The following is a 19,502-nucleotide window of genomic DNA, read 5'->3' on the forward strand; positions in this document are numbered from 1 at the left end:
AGGAACCTAAACTAAACTACTATAGAAGACACGATAAAATGTCTTGTAAAAAGTTTTGTTAGACAGAGATGCTCCTAATCCCAGCATTCTGAAACGCAGATCAAAAGTCACAGTACAGAGCACACAGACCACAATTCCATACAATCCTACCAGGTAAACAAAACACCCAGACTCATTCATTTGTAGCAAAATACGTTTTAAACACTATAGTTCTTTGACAGTGTTGATAATAACATTAATTTTTCATTGCCATTTACAGCTATATAACTGCATCAATGCTGATTTATAATTATATACATATTTCTTGAATAGGAGGAAGGGGAGGCAATTCTTATCACTCATTTAGAGAAACTATATGATTTGTTTTGATATAAATCTTCCTGCTCATAATTAATTCTCCAGGCATTTTCATTGAAAGCATAGTGGCAAGCATCTTTTTACCCCATTTAATACTAGTAGTCTATAGAAAAATTATAATCAAGGACAACATACATATAAAGCAACTAACCTGTTGAAAGGACTAGTTGTTTTCTTCTTTAAAACATAGCAATATAAAACGTTCACAAATCAATTACACTGCTTTAAAAAAGAGCAAAAAACTTAACCTCCTAATCACACTGAGTGACACATAATGGAATAGTTACTGAAAATGCAAAACTCAACAGCAGTTTCTCTCCCTCCCCTATAGCACCTGCTCTGCACTGTTCACTACACATCTCTCTTTGTCCTAAAAGCCTGGGATCTTGCTAAGCACAAAGACTGTATCTCATTCTTCTCTGTGCACCCAGCACCGGGCACAGAAGAGTCAAAAAGGTTTATTAAATTTAGAAAGACACGATACCTGTCCTAAAGGCAATCCTCATCTAACAGAAGAGTGGCTCCCCTAAAGGTCTGTCTCTTTTTTAATCCTTCAATGTTCTCAAGTGAACTCATCCACATTCATAGCTTCAACTACCATTTCATACTGGTGATTCTTTGCCTCTTAAAGCTCTATCTCTAGCACAAATTTCCTGAGCTCTAAAAACAATTCTTACTAGCAATGGATCCCTCAAATTAGACATGGCCAAACGAGCTCTTTTTTCCACTCCCTAGGCCTGCCCTGGCTCCCATAATCTTGTGGGGTTTGGGTTTTTTTTTGTTTTTTTTGATTAATGAAATCACTCTGTGAGATCTATCAAGTCTTTGTAATTTTAATAATCATTGGAGGCTTCTAAGCAGAGGATAACTATTAGATCTCTAGTCCAGAAAAAATCTGAAATGTTTTTCATAAACAAGCCAATTAAGGAGTCAGAATAAGGGTAAATAAAATGGGGAAAGGTGAAAGAAACAACTGATGAGGAAAGCAAGAGATGTACACAGAGAGTAAAGAACACGGGCAGATACAAAGACCCTCATTCAGTCAGAAAACACTCTCTGAGCACTTTACACTGATCTCCCTCCCTCTCCCTCCCTAACCCTCTCCTCATCAACCACCCTCCCACTTTTTTTATCTGCAAACAATCACCTCTACACAAAAGACCCCCTCCAACCCATTTCTCTCTAGTGCCCTAATCAAAATTCTCAACGAGTTTGTTAATCCTCAAGGGCTCCCCACTACTTAAAACTGAGGTCCTGATGCCTCCCTTAACATCCAAACTCCTTTGCTCTTTAATCCAATTTACCCAACCTACTGTTCACAACCTTATCTATCACTTCACTCCTTCCCTTAGGCTCCATGAAGACAGGAACAATGTCTGTTTTATTTAATAAGATGCAGCCAGAAGAAGGCACACTGACTGCCGTATAGTATGAGTATATAAGCTCTATACTCCAGCCAAAATGAACTATTTGCTATTTCTAGGATTTTAGACAACCATACCTTTATTTCATGTTCCCTACTCCAGAAAGGCCTTCTCTCTGCCCAAAGCTTTTTATCTCTAAAACTTATCCATCCAGGTCTAGCTCAAACACTACCTCTTCCATGAAGTTTTCTTTCATTCCCTAGAAAAAGTTATTTATTGCCTCACAGACAACTTCTACCATCCTTTGATCATTTCTAATCATCCTTTAAAATCCAGCTCAAGCATTATCACTATTAAGCTTTTAATTCCCACCCACATCCAGAACTGATCACTACCTATTGTGTCCAAACTATGCCTCACACAGTTTTCTATTATAACAATTATACAGCAATTATTATTTAGTTCTCTGAGAACAAGGACAATGCCTTCTGTATCTTATTTTCTCCAGCATTCACCTCAAATCCTGACACCATGTGAGCACTAAAAACATGTTTGCTGAATGAATAAAAATCCAGACACTATGTGGATATAGTATTTCCCAATACTAACCTAAACCAGTTGAGATTTAGGAAGGGACCCTAAAAGCCCAAAGATACCATTAACCTAATTTAAAGGCAAATCTAAATATTATCCTCAAAATTATAATTATATTATGTTATCTCCCTTTTATAGCTCTCTGCTTAGAGAATGAGTACTTTGGTCAATTTACCTCTAACTTTATAACATTCTGTAGAGCAAGATTATTTCACAGGTTCTACAACAGATGAAAACATGCCTCTATGTAATAAGTAGCATAGGCTGAAATACGCATATTAGTTTCATATAGATCACAGAACCAATTGGACTAACACAAGTTCAGTTTGACCTATCGGTACTTGCGTTGTTATAAACATGCTTATTACATATGCATTTCATAAGTTAAACACTGATGGAATATTTTAAGTCACAATTCTTCCTACAAGTCTCCCTCACTTAACACAGTAATAAATCATGATTACACACACACACACACACACACACACACACACAACCATGGGCTCTAAAATGTGTCATTTTACATGGCACAGAACAATTTTGCAAGTATGGGGATATAAGATGGACATTCCAGGACAGTTTTTTTTTAAACTGCCTAAGAAAACTGTTAAATGTATTCACAAACAGAAAATATCAATCAGGAAATCCTGAGACAAACAAAGGAAAAACAGAAAAGGGTTATACTAAGCTTGGGACAAGTACAGAAAAAAAAGAAAGAAACAGAGGCAGCTTAAGAGCTGTATCTTATTCTTCTTTTTTATCAGCCACAGCTCCTAGCATAATACTTCAACATAGTGGCCATATATATAAAATTAACTGAATAAAAATAATGAAAATAAGATATGCTGCAAAGAGGTAACAGACCAAGAAAAGAGAGCCCAGCTCTTTCAATCTGTTTTATGTGCCATAAAAAAACAGGAGGAGGGACCTCCCTAGTGGTGCAGTGGTTAAGACTCCATGCTCCCAATGCAGGGGGCCCAGGTTCGATCCCTGGTCAGGGAACTAGATCCCACATGCATGTCGCAATGAAGAGTTTGCATGCCACAGCTAAGGAGCCCGTGTGCCGCAACTAAGGAGCCCACCTGCCACAACTAAGACCCAGCGCAACCAAATAAATAAATTAAATAAATATTAAAAAGAAGAAAAGGACTCAAGATTCAAAGAGGTAAGAATTAATTATATACTAAAAAAAAACGGAAGACATGGCAGAAGCAATGCCATCCTCAGGGTAAAAAGCAAATAATCCAGTTCTGGGGCAAATAGTGGTACAGGAAAAGATGGCTCAGTCTCAGGTGCTATGAAATGACCTAAAGTTTATTACACATAAAACAATCTTCAACCCCAATCATTAATGTAAATCTGGGGAGCTACCTTTGGCCATTTCCACAAGCCCTTCAAAGGCGGCTACCTTTGTCAGAGGCCCCCAAGGTAACCCCCAGGTCCAACAATATACTTGTACTCCTGACTAAAATTTATTACAGAAAAAGGAAACAAAACAAAATCAGCAAAGGGAAAAGGGGCATGATGAAGTTCAGAGGAAACCAGAGGCGAGGTTTCAAGAGTTCTCTCCCAGTGGAGATACACAGGACACATTCAATTCCTCCAGCAACAAATTTTGATAACACACATGGAATGCAATCTACCAGCGAAGTTCATCAGACTCAGTGCTCTAAGTTTTTATTGGAGCTGCTTACACAGGCACACTCTGCCTACTACATATCAAAATTCCAGGCCTCCAGGAAAGCAGGTATTCACATTGTTTGTACAGTCTAGACACAGTCAGTCACTCTCATCATTTAGGGAAAGCTTTATCAGTGTAAGAAACAGTTTACGGTTCAAGTTCCCAAATGCTAACCAATGGCCAATCTTGCATGCAGGCTTTTTCAAGGACAGCAGTCTCAGGCCTTGTTAAATCTTTTCTGCAGCTACTCTTTCTTAACCTTTCCCCCCTTTCAAGGTTACCAGTATGCACATATGCTTGAACCAGCCCTGTACTCTAGATATTCTAAGATAAGAAAAGACACACTGCAAATATGAAGAATGACAACTCACTTGGAAGCTTAAAAAAAAAAAAAGACCTGAGTCATACACCATAAGTAGATAATTTTTAGAAAAAGTGATTTTCACCTAACGCTTGTGGACTCAACTATTACATACAAACATCAAATATTATGTTAGATAGCTGTTGCAGGGAGCAGTGAATGGGGGGAAATTTTTGTAAGAAACGAACCTTGCTGTCAAGAAGTATATAATCTAGTGATAGATGGGATCCTCTACCAAGATTCCCAGCAAATATTTACAAATGTTAACCCTATGAGAAAAAAGAAAATAGACATGTTCATGGAGAGGACTTTGAAAGCAATCTTCATAACCCTTACAGTAAAACAATTATTCAGAATTTTAGAGATTGTGTTAAAAACAATAAGAATATCAGAACACTCAAAACCGATTCATTTTGCAAATGTTTACAGAGAACCCACTACATGCTACGCTTTGTGCTATGCTCTGCAGTCCAGGTGTAAAGAGAAACACGTGCTCAAAGACTATCAGATGAGAGAAAATTTACACAATAATCATACCATCTAATATTTCCTAGAGTTTCCAAGCATTGTTCTAAGAACTTTCCATATACAAATTCATTTAATACTTAAGACAAAAAGAGAATAACTATTTTAGATAATTTTTATTCTCATTTTACAAAAGGGAAAGCATTACAGAGAACTTAAGTAATTTGTACAAAGCAAGCATCTTCTAATGGTGGCAACTAGTTTAAGCACTCAATCTTCATTCACACTCTTGGAGTCTACCACCTATATATAGTAATAAAGGTTGTGTAAGGTTTAATTGTGGTACATATAAAGTTTAACAACTCTGTTCAAGATGAGGGAGTCACAGAAGACTTCACAATGGAGGGAATCATTGAACTGGATCTTAAAAGATACACAGAAGTTGACTGAACAATCTAAGCAAAAGGAACAATATATGCAATTCCACATAAGGTTCCAAGAGTCATATCAAGTACTTTGATTTCCCATTTGAAAACAGAATTTGTTAAATGAAAAGTTTACAGAATAACTGCTATTTGCTACTATATATTATTTTTTAAAAGAACTTATATTTTTACATACACAAACTTAAAATTAAGGTACAGTAAATGCTATATTTACATGTATTTTAATGAACCAGAGCACTGTAGAATGATGGAATTTCTGAACTACAAGAGATGGTTTCTGGGATGAAGACACTCTCAAAAACAGGTTTATGAAAAAAAAGAATTAGCAGTGCTTTGAATAAAACTGCAACATGATTTAACATAATTCATAGTCAAAACTATGTATAAATAAGCTTAATGTTTAAAATATTTGCAAGATGTACAGGATATCATCCATTCGCCCCTCCAGATCATTCACTGTACCCCAAATGCAGGCTCATTATGAACTATGTCAACAGGTTCCCTTGCCCTCTTCTGTCCAGATGGGTTCAGCCAATAGGTAGCACCAGCAAGAGGTCGGAGAAAGAACAGAGGGTAAGGGAGAGAGTGGAGGAGATTCATTCTCCTGGGTTGGTCGCTGCAGGGTTGTGTTAGGCAAGCTGCATCACACTACCACAAGTCATGCCAACTGTCAGGTCACTTTCTATACATAGGCTCCTCTGTCTCCAAGTTCCAAGGATCACTTCTTCCCCTCACCCTTTCAGGCCTAGGGTTGGTAACAGCACCAGGTTATTATTAAGGAGAAGGTACTATGTACATGTTGCCATTTCACTACATCCTGCCTATATCTCTTTATTATATCATAATTTGTTCTTTTTCCAGCCAAAACCATTTTATGTGGAATAAAATTAAATGTATTTTCAACTTATTTGCATACTCTAAAGATGAGAAAGTCTTTTTAACTCAAAGAGAAATTTTTATGTAATCAAAACCAAGTAAAACTTTCCCTATATGTAATCCTGATCAAAATCTTCAATATCTGAATAGCTGAGAAAATTGAGTATCAGTAAGTCCAGCAAAAAAGTGCAATTCAAATCACCCAACTTGCTAAAGACGTGCCTCTCCACTTACAAGTCTTGAAATAGACCTCAGAGTCAGACTTGGTTTTGAATCCGTACTCTGACATTCACCCACTATCCTACAGCAAAGTACTTAACTTTGTTTTGTTCATCGTTGTATTCTGAGCACCCAGTACAGTGGTGATACATAGTGGGTACCTCATAAATATTTGTGGAATGAATGCACAAATTCATTCTGCAGACCTGAATTTCCTCACCTGTAAAAGAGGATAATTATGTCTACCTCACAAAAGGAAAATTTATGTTCCTGAGAAAATAAAGAAGAATATATGTAAAAAAACCTAGGTACAGGGGCTAGTAAACATTAGTTCTCTATCCCAACTCAAATATCTCCAGGATTTCTATTTTGCTTACATGATAGAATGTACAAATATCAATACTTTGCAATCTTTCCTCGCACTGTTAATTACACTTATACATAGCAATATATGACATTAATGGTCCGATTAAAAGACTTTCTGTAAAAGATTTAAAACAAAAACAAAACAGAACAAAACCTGTAGCTATAACTTTTAACTGGTGATTTAATAACACCATCTTTCTTTCTTAATGAAAAACTTGCATAAACATTGTCATGTATGTCATGTATTCTAACCCTCAACAAATTCAATAAGATGTTTTTCAGTAGTCCTGATCAATCAACTAATTTATCTAAAATTTTTTTTAATTTTAAATGCTTTTTTAAATATGGAAGGGGGCTTCTCTGGTGGTCCAGTGGTTAAGACTCTGTGCTTCCAATGCAGGAGCATGGGTTCGATGCCTGGATGGGGAACTAAGATCCTACACGATGCGTGGTGTGGCCAAAATAAATAAATAATTAATTTAAAAATAAGATTAAATGATGAAAAAAATTTTTTTTAAATATGGAAGCCACTATTTTTAAAATTGTACACCTTAACTTCTTTACAAATTATCAAAAAAGATATGATAAAAATGTTTACAAAATTCATCTCTGAATTTGTTCAGGCAAAATAATTAGCCTATTCTTTTGCTTCTCACTAAGGATGTTCTTGAGAACAAGCAACTAGGCTTCTAATATTCTTTTCAATCTCATGAAAATCTCCCAACTTTTATTTTAAAATCTCTTATGGGGCTTCCCTGGTTGCGCAGTGATTGAGAGTCCGCCTGCCGATGCAGGGGACACAAGTTCGTGCCCCGGTCCGGGAAAATCCCACATGCCGCGGACCGGCTGGGTCCGTGAGCCATGGCCACTGAGCCTGCGCATCCGGAGCCTGTGCTCCGCAACGGGAGAGGCCACGACAGTAAGAGGCCCGCGTACCTCAAAAAAAAAAAGAAAAAAAAAAATCTTTTATGAAACATTATTCTCATACCTTTGAAAAGACACTAGGTGGCATTAGAAACACGTTCCTCTTGCAAAAAAGAAGAAACCAAGAGTGGAAAGGAGAGCAATTCTCAAGTTAATAGGCACTGAATGCACTTTTTTAAACCTAAACTCTTAAAATTCTTACTAAATTGAACACTTCACTCTTTTATACTATTTGATAAAGTGAAAATTCTTCCCTCTTACGGCTTGTGCCTTTTATGTTCTAAGAAACCTTTGCCTCACCCAAAATCACAAAAATTTTCTCCAGTTTTCCTTTACATGTTTTATAATTTTAGCTCTTAATTTGGGTAATTATCCATTTCAAGTTAATTTTTGTATATAGCATGGGGTAAGGATCAAGGTTCATTTTTTTTTCCATGTAAACTGTTCCAGCACCATTTGTTGAAATTACTATTTTTTCCCCATTAAATTACCTTGCATATTTGTCTATTTCTGAACTTTCTATTCTGTTCCAATGATTCGTGTGTCTATCTTTACACCAATATCACAATGTCTTGATTACTGTACCCTTACAGACACTCATAAAATCAGGTGGGGCGATTCTTCCAACTCTGGCCTTTTTCAATATTGTTTTGGTTATTTTAGGCCCTTTGCATTTCAATATAAACTTGAAATCATCTTTTCACTTTCTGAAAAGTCCTGCTTGGGTTTTGATTGGAACTGAATTGAATCTATAGATCAATAGGAGAATTTATATCTTAATGTTATTGAGTCTTCCAATCCATGAACATATCATATTTTCCATTCATTTAAGTATTCTTTAATCTCTCTCAACCACTGTGCCACCAGGGAAGCCCAAATCAACCTTCTTTTGTGGACATTATACTTCAAACAAGTATTAATCCAACCAGCTATAACATTAGTGAAGGTATTCCAAAAGTGCTTTACTCCTTCAGTAAGTAATTATACATTGCCTATTATGTAGGAGATACAATGCTACATGTCAACTAGGAACATGATGATGGAAAGAGCCATTCCTTGCAAATGATCAGTCCTATAAAGGCATCATTCCTGTGAAGGCCATGTCTGCCAATAAAGTAAAGAAAGAATCCCAAAAGTATATTTGGAGAATTAGTCAAACACTATCAATTAAAAGATTCTTGGGATTTACAGCCCTCCTATTAAAATGTCAATATTTGGTACAATTCACTGGTTAGGTCAACCTGACCAGTGAATTGTACCAAATTACTTGAATCCAACAGACTGATTTCAGAGAAAAAGCATCCAAGCCTAATCTTTCCATCTGTGGTCTCTGTCTCTAATGCCTCATTACCAATTTGCTAATGTCAATGAAAACACATCCACTCAATAATTACTTATTACTATATTTTATAATAATTGTTATAGGAAGCTATGGAAAGATTTTAAACATTACGGCTGGATAAATATTAACCAAATGAACATTTTAGAAGATAAAACTAAAAGAGTAAGAATAGACATATCAGATTTGTGGTTTTGGAAGAATAGACTTTAGAGTGGAGAGTGGTTGGAAAGGAAGAAGAATGAATACAGGGTTAACAGTAACAAGGCCCCCAACAATGATCCAAGAGACTGCAAATGTGGCTTAAACTGGGCCACATCCCTCGTGAAAAAAAGAAGAACCACTCAGAGATGTTGGGAGCTAGGACTTGATGGATGATTGGATGGGGATAGAGTAAGGGCAGAGGAGGAGTCAAAACAGACTTCTAGGTCTCTAGCTTTCTACTACTGGGGCAGGGAGTGGGGTGGGTCATGGTGCTATTTAACAAGACAGGGAACAACCGAAGAATAGGTTTAGGGGAACAGAGAGGAAGGATAAACAGATGGAGCGAGTCACAGACAAAGATCAAAGTTGCAGATACTACTTGACATATTCATGAGAAAGCAAAGAAGGAACTAACCTTATTTTAAAGATTATATACATACAATCTTATATATGTATTTTAAGATATATATGTAAATATCTTATATATATATTATAATTTATATCATAAAAGGATATGTATATATGTTGCAGGAAGGGGGACCCCTTCCAGAGCCCGAGAGTGGGCTCTTGTCTAACACTTGGAAATGAATTGTCTGAGGAGACACATGTGCTGACAAAGCAAGAGACTTTATTGGGAAGGGGTGCCCGGGCGGAGAGCAGCAGGATAAGGGAACCCAGGAGAACTGCTCTGCCACATAGCTCACAGTCTCAGGTTTTATAGCAATGGGGTTAGCTTCCAGCTGTCCCTGGCCAATCATCTTGCTTGGCTCCTATTTGGTCTGACTCAGGGTCCTTCCGGTGGCTTGCACATCTCTCAGCCAAGATGGATCCAAGTGTGAGGGTTTCTGGGAGGCTGGCAGCACATATCGTCTCCTCCCTCCTCCTTTTGGCCCTTCCCGAATTCTTCTGGGTTAGTTTTACAAGACATACTATGGGCTGGCGTGTCCTCCCTCCTTTAGGCCCCTCCCGAATTCTCCTGGTTAGTTTTTGGGTGGCAGCACCTAGTTCTTTATCAGAACCTCCTGTTGTGAGACAATTCACACAAGCGGTTATCATTGTGCCTGGCCAAGGTGGGCGGTTTTGGTCAGCGGTTCCCTAACATATATGTATGTACATATATCTTAAGATTAATAATTAATCTTGGACAAGATGTCATCTAAGTTTTTCCCTATCCCTAGTAACATACCATATAGTAGTATGATTGTATGATCCTTTTTATACATGCTCTGGAAACCACTAATTGGAATCATTGTCACTATATATATGGGGAAGATGGGCCTTCAGAGAAATCTTCTCAATAGATACTAGGAAACGAGGGAGAAGAAAAAAGTCTCCTCATAAACACAATCACGTAGGTGTCGTCAAAATGAAAGTATTTGCTACATTAAGGCTTTTGGCTATCCATTCTCCAGAGTCTGGTCAAATCTAACCTCCTGCAAATTATCTCCCCAATAATTATACACAGCACAATTCTTGTCTCCTTAGTTCCTTTTAAGTCATAATTAACATTCTATTAAGTGTTGTTATGTTACTTTTAAATTGTTTTTTGTTGTTATTATGTGAATCTTTTTGACCCAAAAATTCTCTGGAGGCTGGGTCTATGGACTATATAGGGCCGTAACTCTATTAACAACAAGAATACGTTATAGGACAGATTTTTCAGAAATGCCACAGCCAGAAGCTGGGGTGGCATCGAGGTATATTCAGTGTAAAGTAAGTCAAAGCAGGAAAAGTATTCGATACTATCAAATGTGCCACCAAACATAAAATACCCAACTGGAAATCCTTGAGTAGGAGAATGAAAAAGGAGGAACTAGCTGAGGTTACTATAAGAAAGCAAATAGCTCAGGAAAGAAAGGCACAGGAGGAAACAAAAGGCAGATCCCTGGGAGGAAAGAAGTAACTGGATTCAGGTCTAAAGAAGTAATGACTTTACAAATCCGTATATAAAAAAGACAAATAACCCAATTTTTTAAATGGGCAGAGTCTGAATAGACATTTCTTCAAAGAAGACATACAAAGGGCCAATAATCACATGAAAAGATGATCAATGTCATTAGTCATTAGGAAAACACAAACCAAAACCACAGATACCACTTCAGACCCACTAGGATGGCTAAAATCAAAGACAAATAATAGCAAATGTTGATGACAATGTGAAGAAACCAAAAATCTCATACACTGCAGTTTATCAAACACTGCTACATTTAAACAATTACCATACGACCCAGCAATTCCACTCACAAGAAAAATGAAAACTGTCCATGTGAAAATTGTAAACAAATGTTCATAGCAGCATTATTCATAATAGTCTAAAGGAAGAAACAACCCAAATGTCCATCCACTGACAAACAGACAAAACATGGCATATCCATACAATGGAATATTATTCAGGAGTAAAAAGGAATGACATACTAATACATGCTACACAATGGATGGACCTTGAAAACATCGTCCTAAGTGAAAGAAGCTAGTTACAAAAGGTCACATAGTATAAGGCTCAATTTATATGAAATGTACAGTACAGGGAAATCTATGGAGGCAGGAAGTATATTAATGGTTACATAAGGCTAAGGAGATGTGAAAATATGAAGGTGATAGCTAAAGGGTATAGGAATTCTTTCTGAAGTGATGAAAATGTTCTAAAATTGAATCCAGTAATGGCTGCATGTATCTATGAATATACTAAAAATCACTGAATTGTACGGTTTAAATGAGTGAATTTTATCATATGTGAATTATGTCTCAATAAGCTTTAAAAAAAAATTAATTCAGGAATATTCTACTTCAGTTGGCCTAAGCTAGGAATTCAGCAAACTCAGTCCAAGAATTTCCTCTGCAACAAACCACCTTAAAATGAAACATTCAGCTTTACCTTAGTGGCAGTAGTTCTCAAAAGAGTGCATCTAGAAGTAGGTATAATGCTTTAAAGAAAATACGGATGCCTAGGACCACCCCAGACCCACTGGATCAAAATTTCTATGACGGTACATGGATTTTTTTTTTTTTAAGTTCCAGATGTTAAAGAGGGGAGAGATGGGGCTTTAATAGACATGCTGAAAACAAGCAGGGAAATTTGAATATGGTTTTTATATTAAATTGATATTAAACTTCTTGGATCTGACAATACAGGTGACCCTTGAACAATGCAGGGGTTAGAGGTGCTGACATCTCCCAAACCCTCCCCACCCCTCCATGCAGTGGAAAATCCAAGTATAAACTTACAGTTGGCCCTCCCTATCTACAGTTCTGCATCCCAGGATTCAACCAATCATGGATCCTATAGTACTAGCATTTACTATTGGGAAAAATTCACATATAAGTGGGCCCAGCCAGTTCAAACCAGTGGTGTTCAAGGGTCCACTATACATTGTGGTTATTTAGGAGACTGTCCTTGATGTTAGGAGAAATACTTAAGAGGGAGGTAGCATAACGTCTGTTACTTGCTTTGAAATCTTCAGGAAAAAAATATATACATACACACAGATTAAACAAAATGTGGCAAAATGTAAAGTTACAACGAAATTGGTCAATCTAAGCAAGCTTAATTGGGTATACACTGTACCATTCTTTCCATTTTTCTGTAGGTTTGATATTTTCAAGATAAAAAGTTGGGGGCTTCCTGGGTGGCACAGTGGTTAAGAATCCGCCTGCCAATGCAGGGGACATGGGTTCGAGCCCTGGTCCGGGAAGATCCCACGTGCCACAGAGCAACTAAGCCCATGCACCACAACTACTGAGCCTACGTTCTAAAGCCCACGTGCCACAACTACTAAGCCCGCATGCTGCACATACTTAAGCCCGCACACCTAGAGCCTGTGCTCCACAACAAGAGAAGCCACCGCAATGAGAAGCCCGCGCACCGCAATGAAGAGCAGCCCCTGCTCACCGCAACTAGAGAAAAGCCCACACGCAGCAACAAAGACCCAACGCAGCCAAAAATAAAATAAATAAATAAATAAAAAAGATAAAAAGTTGGGGAAGTTCCACAAATGACCCTGATGGTCCCTGTGGCCTAAAAGTCACAGACTTCTTCCCCTATCCCCACTTCCCAGGATGGACAAATGGACAAAACTTTCTACTCCCTATGTGCCAACCCAAAAGATTTATGGTCCCAAAGAGTAGATAAGATTATTTTAACGGGAACAAGCTTCTGTTATTGTACCCTGAAAATTACTGTGTGCCTTGTCCTACATTTAGAGGTAAGAGTGTGAGATCAGCAGAAAGTTAACGGGTCCCCTAAGTAAAGAGGCAGGGCCACTGAGGGTAAAAGGGTACAAGATGCAATAATAGGCAGAAAACAACCTGCCCAGACTGCACAGTGTAACCTCTGTTAGGTCCTGTCTACTATACAAAGTCTAGACAAAGAAAAGTCTCATTCTTTTCACCCAGTATATACTGAACTGCCTACTATGTGCAAAACATGTTCCCTATCTTCATGTACTAAATATGTATACCACAGAGCTGTACACAGAAGCAACACAACTTCACAAGATTTAGAATCATTTCTATAAGAAAGCTCCTTCTCAGGAAATTTATTCATTAAGGTTAGAATCATATTGAGTCTTCTTCTTGACTCTCATTATATAATCAGTACCAGTGACAGCATGAGAGCAATCAGAATACAGTCTATTAAATTCCATTCTTTTCCATACTTCGCTTTGAGAAATGAAACTAGCCAAACCCTAAAAAGGAAAATAATAGATGCAATAATGACGAATGACAACCAAGAATTTGTTCATGGAGCAAGGGACCATCTGTACTAACACTTACCAAACCAGCAGTCAGAGAAGGCGCAGACTGTCCGAGGGACTGATTCCTCATTCGAACCAGGTTTGATGCTTCTCCTGAAGACTGCCAAGTCACCTGTCCCACACTGCTATGTACACTGCCAGACAAGGGGAGCAGCTGCTTACCTTCAACAACAAGGTTTGGAAAATTAACAAATTATTAATTAACAAATGAAAAAATACAATGATATCAAGTGGATTACAAGTACATTGATCCAGGGACTTCCCTGGTGGTCCAGTGGTTAAGACTCCACCCTCCCAATTCCAGGGGCCCAGGTTCGATCCCTGGTCAGGGAACTAGATCCCGCATGCTGCAACTAAGACCCAGCACAGCCAAATATATATATATATATATATATATTCTTTTTAAGTACTTTGATCCAAAACAAAGTGAAGTCCCTCCACATCCATTTTAGAATCTGCAGCCCTCTAAAAATTCCAACTATATTGGTGGTGGTGAGAAATGCCAAGTGGAATACTGAACTGAGTTGATGACTATTTTAAATTCTCTGTAGGGACTTCCCTGGTGGTGCAATGGGTAAGACTCCACGCTTCCAAAGCAAGGGGCCCGGGTTCAATCCCTGGCCAGGGAACTCTGCATGCATGCCGCAACTAAGACCTGGCGCAGCCAAAATAAATTAAATAAATATTTAAAAAAATAAATTCTCTGTAATATCCACCATCATGCCAGGGCCCAACCCTGACACCCAACCTAGCAGGCTAGGAGTTTTCTAGTCCCTTCCATCCCACCTAGTTTCTCACCAACTCAATGCAGTAAGAGTGGAGCTGACAGCTTTTCCTAGACAAATTTGGCCCTTAGGTTTCCAGAAGACAAACACTGAATATATACTATTCTTGCCAGGCTCCATGTGTTCAGTCCAGGTTGACCAACTGCCTTAATCCCACTGACAGACTACAAGAAAATCACTTATAAAGACTGAGCATCTAGAATTACAATGACTTTCTACCTGAGGTTCGAGTCCCATTTCAACTCCCCTCACACCATTCTCACGTTGCTGCTAGTGATCTAATCAGAACAAACATGGTCACGTCATTCCCTTCTCATGACTCCCTACTGTTTAAAGAATTAAGCCACACTTTTTGCTTGTTCTGTTTTGGTTTTTTGTTTTTGGCGGCGCCACACAGCAAGTGGGATCTTAGTTCCCTAACCAGCAATGGAACCTGCGCCCCCTGCAGGGGAAGGACAGAGTCTTAACCACTGGACCACCAGGGAAGTCCTAAGCCACACTTTTTTTTTTTAATTAATTAATTAATTTATTTATTTTGGCTGAGTTGGGTCTTCATTGCTGCGCACAGGCTTTCTCTAGTTGCGGCGAGTGGGGGCTACTCATTGCGGTGGCTTCTCTTGTTGTGGAGCACGGGCTCTAGGTGCGCGGGCTTCAGTAGTTGTGGCACGCAGGTTCAGTACCTGTGGTTCACAGGCTCCAGAGTGCAGGCTCAGCTGTGGCACACGGGCTTGGTTTCTCCTTGGCATGTGGGATATTCCTGGACCAGGGCTCAAACCTGTGTCCCCTGCACTGGCAGGAGGATTCTTAACCACTGAGCCACCAGCGAAGTCCCCTAAGCCACACTTTTAAAACACTAAAAAACACTAAAAAGATCCTCCGTAAATCCAGATTATCTTCCTGGCCTGATCTCCTTCCACTCTTTCCAAACCCATTCACTCATTCAACTTAAATATTCTGCCCTGCATATTCAGCAGGCTTTATCTTGATCATCAATTCACTTGAAAACCCTTCTTTTTCCTGGCAAAATCCTATTTGTCATGGAAATACCCACTTTATAAAGAGGTATGAGCAAAAGGAGGTTTGGGTTTTGTTTTTGCTATAACATATCCTTTTACTGCAAACAAAGTGTGATGCAACTTATTTGCAGGGCAATTTAGCAAAACCTATTATGATTTTAATTTGAGTATGCTTGGACCCAGCATTCCACTTATAGGAATGTAAAGAAAAAAAAGTAGACCAGAACGTCTCCCTAGCAATGCTCATCATAATAAAATTGTAAATAAGATAAATGATCATTACCAGTTAATTATAATCTTCACATAATGACATACTGAACCCATTAAAAATAATGAGGCAGCTGAACATGTAGTCAAGAGAAAAATGTTCAACATTTCCTGTTAAGTGAAAATAGCAGAAAGGAAGCATATAGGGACTTCCCTGGCGGACCAATGGTTAAGACTTCACGCTTCTACCACAGGGGGCACGGGTTCAATCCCTGGTCGGGGAACTGAGATCCCACATGCCACACAGTGCGGCCAAAATGTAATAAAAATTAAAAATAAAAAGAATTTTTTTAGGGGCTTCCCTGGTGGCGCAGTGGTTGAGAGTCCGCCTGCCTTTGCAGGGCATACGGGTTCGTGCCCCAGTCCGGGAGGATCCCACATGCCGCAGAGCGGCTGGGCCCGTGAGCCATGGCCGCTGAGCCTGTGCGTCCGGAGCCTGTGCATCCGGAGCCTGTGCTCTGCAACGGGAGAGGCCACAACAGTGAGAGGCCCGCGTACCACAAAAAAAAAAAAAAAATTTTTTTTAAAAGGAAGCATATAGCTTATGATTCCAATGTTCATTTTTAAAATAAAGCTTATATATATTTATATAAAATTTTAAATGTATATTTAAATATAATGGAGTATATATAAATGGTTTGGAGGGAGGGAAAATAGAAGAAAGTAAAGATTAAGAAGGACTCTTCACTTTTGACATGATGCATGTTATTGTACTCAAATTTTTTATAACTGGCATATTTTACATTTTTGATCAGAAACACACAATTAAAAAAAATCTAGTTATCTTTCAAGTCTGCTCTCAAATGCATGCTTTAATGAGAAGTCTTTCCATAAAATGCTCCACAAAAAATAATAATGGTTCTGTACTCAAAACTTCCACAAGCCCAGAGCAGAGCCTGCCTAGTTTCTTTTCTTCCTTCTGCAAATGTTGCCAAGCTCTCCAGGCGATCTGCCTATAGATGAGGATCTATATAACCTAAAGAAAAGCTAGTTTGTTAACTTTCCCCATCCACATATACAAAGGCTAGTATCACTCTATCTCCCTTCAAAATAAGGGCCTGCTAGGGAAAGAGGCTTATACAACAGCAGAAGAAACCCATTTGGACATCTACTGGTCAGGGCTTGAAGCATACCAAGAACTGCCAAGAATCTGAGGAACACAAACAACTTAAAAACAGAAGGAACAATATGAACAAATGGAGCAACTAGCCCTTTAGTAAACAAATAACTCAGAAAAAAAGAAAACTTCTTAAAAATTCTAATTATTATTCTTACAATAATTTAAGGATATTTTTAAGAAATATTCCCAGTTAAAGATGGCTGACTGAGCACATACTTGTATTTTTGTCCCCCAGGAAACTCCATTAAATGAGAATAAAGAGGGAATTCCCTGGCGGTCCGGTGGTTAGGACCCAGCACTCTCACTGCCAGGGGCCCGGCTTCAATCCCTGGTCAGGGAACTAAGATCCCGCAAAATGGCCACATGGCACCACACGGCCAAAAAAAAGAGAGAGAGAATAAAAACAAAATAAATAAACAAATAAAGGCTATCACCAGAGAGAGAAAGAGAGACAGAGAAGACACATAGACACTCTACGAGGGAATGAACAAAATTTGGGGAAAATCTAAAGCATATAGATGAATCATAACCAATGGAACTGGGCAAAGAAAGGCATGAGGTATAATAAGCTTAGTGGAGCTTGTAATTAAATGGGGCATCAGGCTGTCCTGCAAAATCTCAGGTAAGTTCAGTACTCAGTACTTAGATACCTAAGAGGACATAAAGTAAGACATAAGGCTGAAATCAGAGTAACTGAAAATCTATAGACAGAACAGTCAAACACAACCACATACCCACACTGCACCACCCAGTAGCCAGACAATTACCTCACAGTATAAAAGGGATTTATTAGCATCTCAGAGCAAAGCAATGGATTCTGGTTGTTAGGTGCTCAAAAGAAAAAAAGTTGATTCAGAAACAAAAGAAAACTTAAAAAAGAAAACTTTAATCCAAAAATAAAAAATCTATTTACTCATAGAGAATTAGAAGATAAATACATCCTTAAAAGAAGAGCAGAATGCTATGGGAAAAAAACAAACAAGAAATAGCTCTATGTGATTAAATACATGACTGACAAAATAAAATTTCAATAGAAGAGTGAGAAGAGAAAGCCAAGGGAATAGCCCTAAAAAGGTACAAAAATAAAAAACTGAAAACTGTTTACAGTAGGCCAAGGAATGTAATAGGATTACATTTGCTTCTTCAACTAAAGTCAAATGGATTCTCTTTCTTCCATACTCTATTGATTGCTTAAAACTATGCCACATTTTAATTGCTTCCTATTTGGGCATGATGTCCTTGTATTAATTTTTCCCTTTGAATTTTTTAAGACTTTTCTATGGATGAGGTGGGGAGGCACTACGGGCTTTGGAATGAGTTTTGGAAATAAGAGAAAAAAGAAAATAAAAAGAAGCAAAGTTTGTGAAGTCTACAGAAGTAAGCAGAGAGCGCAAATCATATTGAAAGGGAATAACCAGTGATAATGGTCAACCAGGAAATACTCAGCAGGTTCAGGAGGTTAGCATTCAGAAATGCCATGAGGAAACAGGGAAACAGTAAAGAAAGGAAGACAGCCTTACCCACAAGTGTTCTACATAACACTATTACAACAGAAGAAGGGGTCAAGATGCCAAGTCAGTTGATATACCCTTAAATATTGACAAAACAGTCACACAACTCTGGGGGTTTTTTTGTTTTTTTGTTTTTTGGCTGCATTGGGTCTTCGTTGTTGCGTGCGGGCTTTCTTTAGTTGCGGCGAGCGGAGGCTACTCTTCGTTGCAGTGCACCGGCTTCTCACTGCGGTGGCTTCTCTTATTGCGGAGCACCAGCTCTAGGCACACGGGCTTCAGTAGTTGTGGCACGCGGGCTCTGTAGTTGTGGTTCGCAGGCTCTAGAGCACAGGCTCAGTAGTTGTGGTACATGGGCTTAGTTGCTCTGCAGCATGTGGGATCCTCCCGGACCAGGGCTCGAACCCATGTCCCCTGCATTGGCAGGCGGATTCTTAACCACTGTGCCACCAGGGAAGTCCCATTCCCACAACTGTTAAAAGAAAACAAAATTAGATACTTACCTGAAAAAGAACTGGCCGGGCTTCCTCTCCGTAACTTAGAGTCATCCTGACTAAGTTGTCGTTGAAGTTTAGCTTTTCCAGTGGATGAAAATATGTCAGGATTACTGAGCTTCCTGAAGAGCAGGGGACTAAGTCCAGTTATCACATCCTTCAAAGTGAAAGAAGTAAAACATAAGCCTTTAATGTCTTTTCTGAAAGTATAAGAACTAACTTTATATTAAATATCTCTACAACATTCATTACAGTTAAAAAGTACCAACATTTTATATTTCCTGTTCAACAGCTAAAGCCAGAAACAAATTTCTTAGTGACAGCTGTTTGGGTATGCTGTGAATGATGTGGGACATTGAGTA

At 38.5% G+C, this 19,502-nt stretch overlaps 1 protein-coding gene across 9 annotated transcripts in view; it reads right to left on the bottom strand.

Annotated features, from left to right (window-relative positions):
• The window catches only part of MAST2 (microtubule associated serine/threonine kinase 2), a 201,344-nt gene that overhangs the window by 153,081 nt on the left and 28,761 nt on the right, over positions 1 to 19,502 (bottom strand). For all 9 annotated transcript variants that reach the window (XM_033416477.2, XM_033416476.2, XM_033416471.2 and 6 more), the window contains exons 2-3: positions 19,150 to 19,297; positions 13,970 to 14,112 (exon numbers count right to left, since the gene is read on the bottom strand). In XM_033416477.2, coding sequence (XP_033272368.1) covers positions 13,970 to 14,112; positions 19,150 to 19,297 — 291 coding nt within the window. The remainder of the gene's footprint in view (positions 1 to 13,969; positions 14,113 to 19,149; positions 19,298 to 19,502) is intronic.

The sequence above is a fragment of the Orcinus orca genome, chromosome 1 (genome assembly GCF_937001465.1).
Source record: "Orcinus orca chromosome 1, mOrcOrc1.1, whole genome shotgun sequence".
Lineage (NCBI taxonomy): Eukaryota > Metazoa > Chordata > Mammalia > Artiodactyla > Delphinidae > Orcinus > Orcinus orca.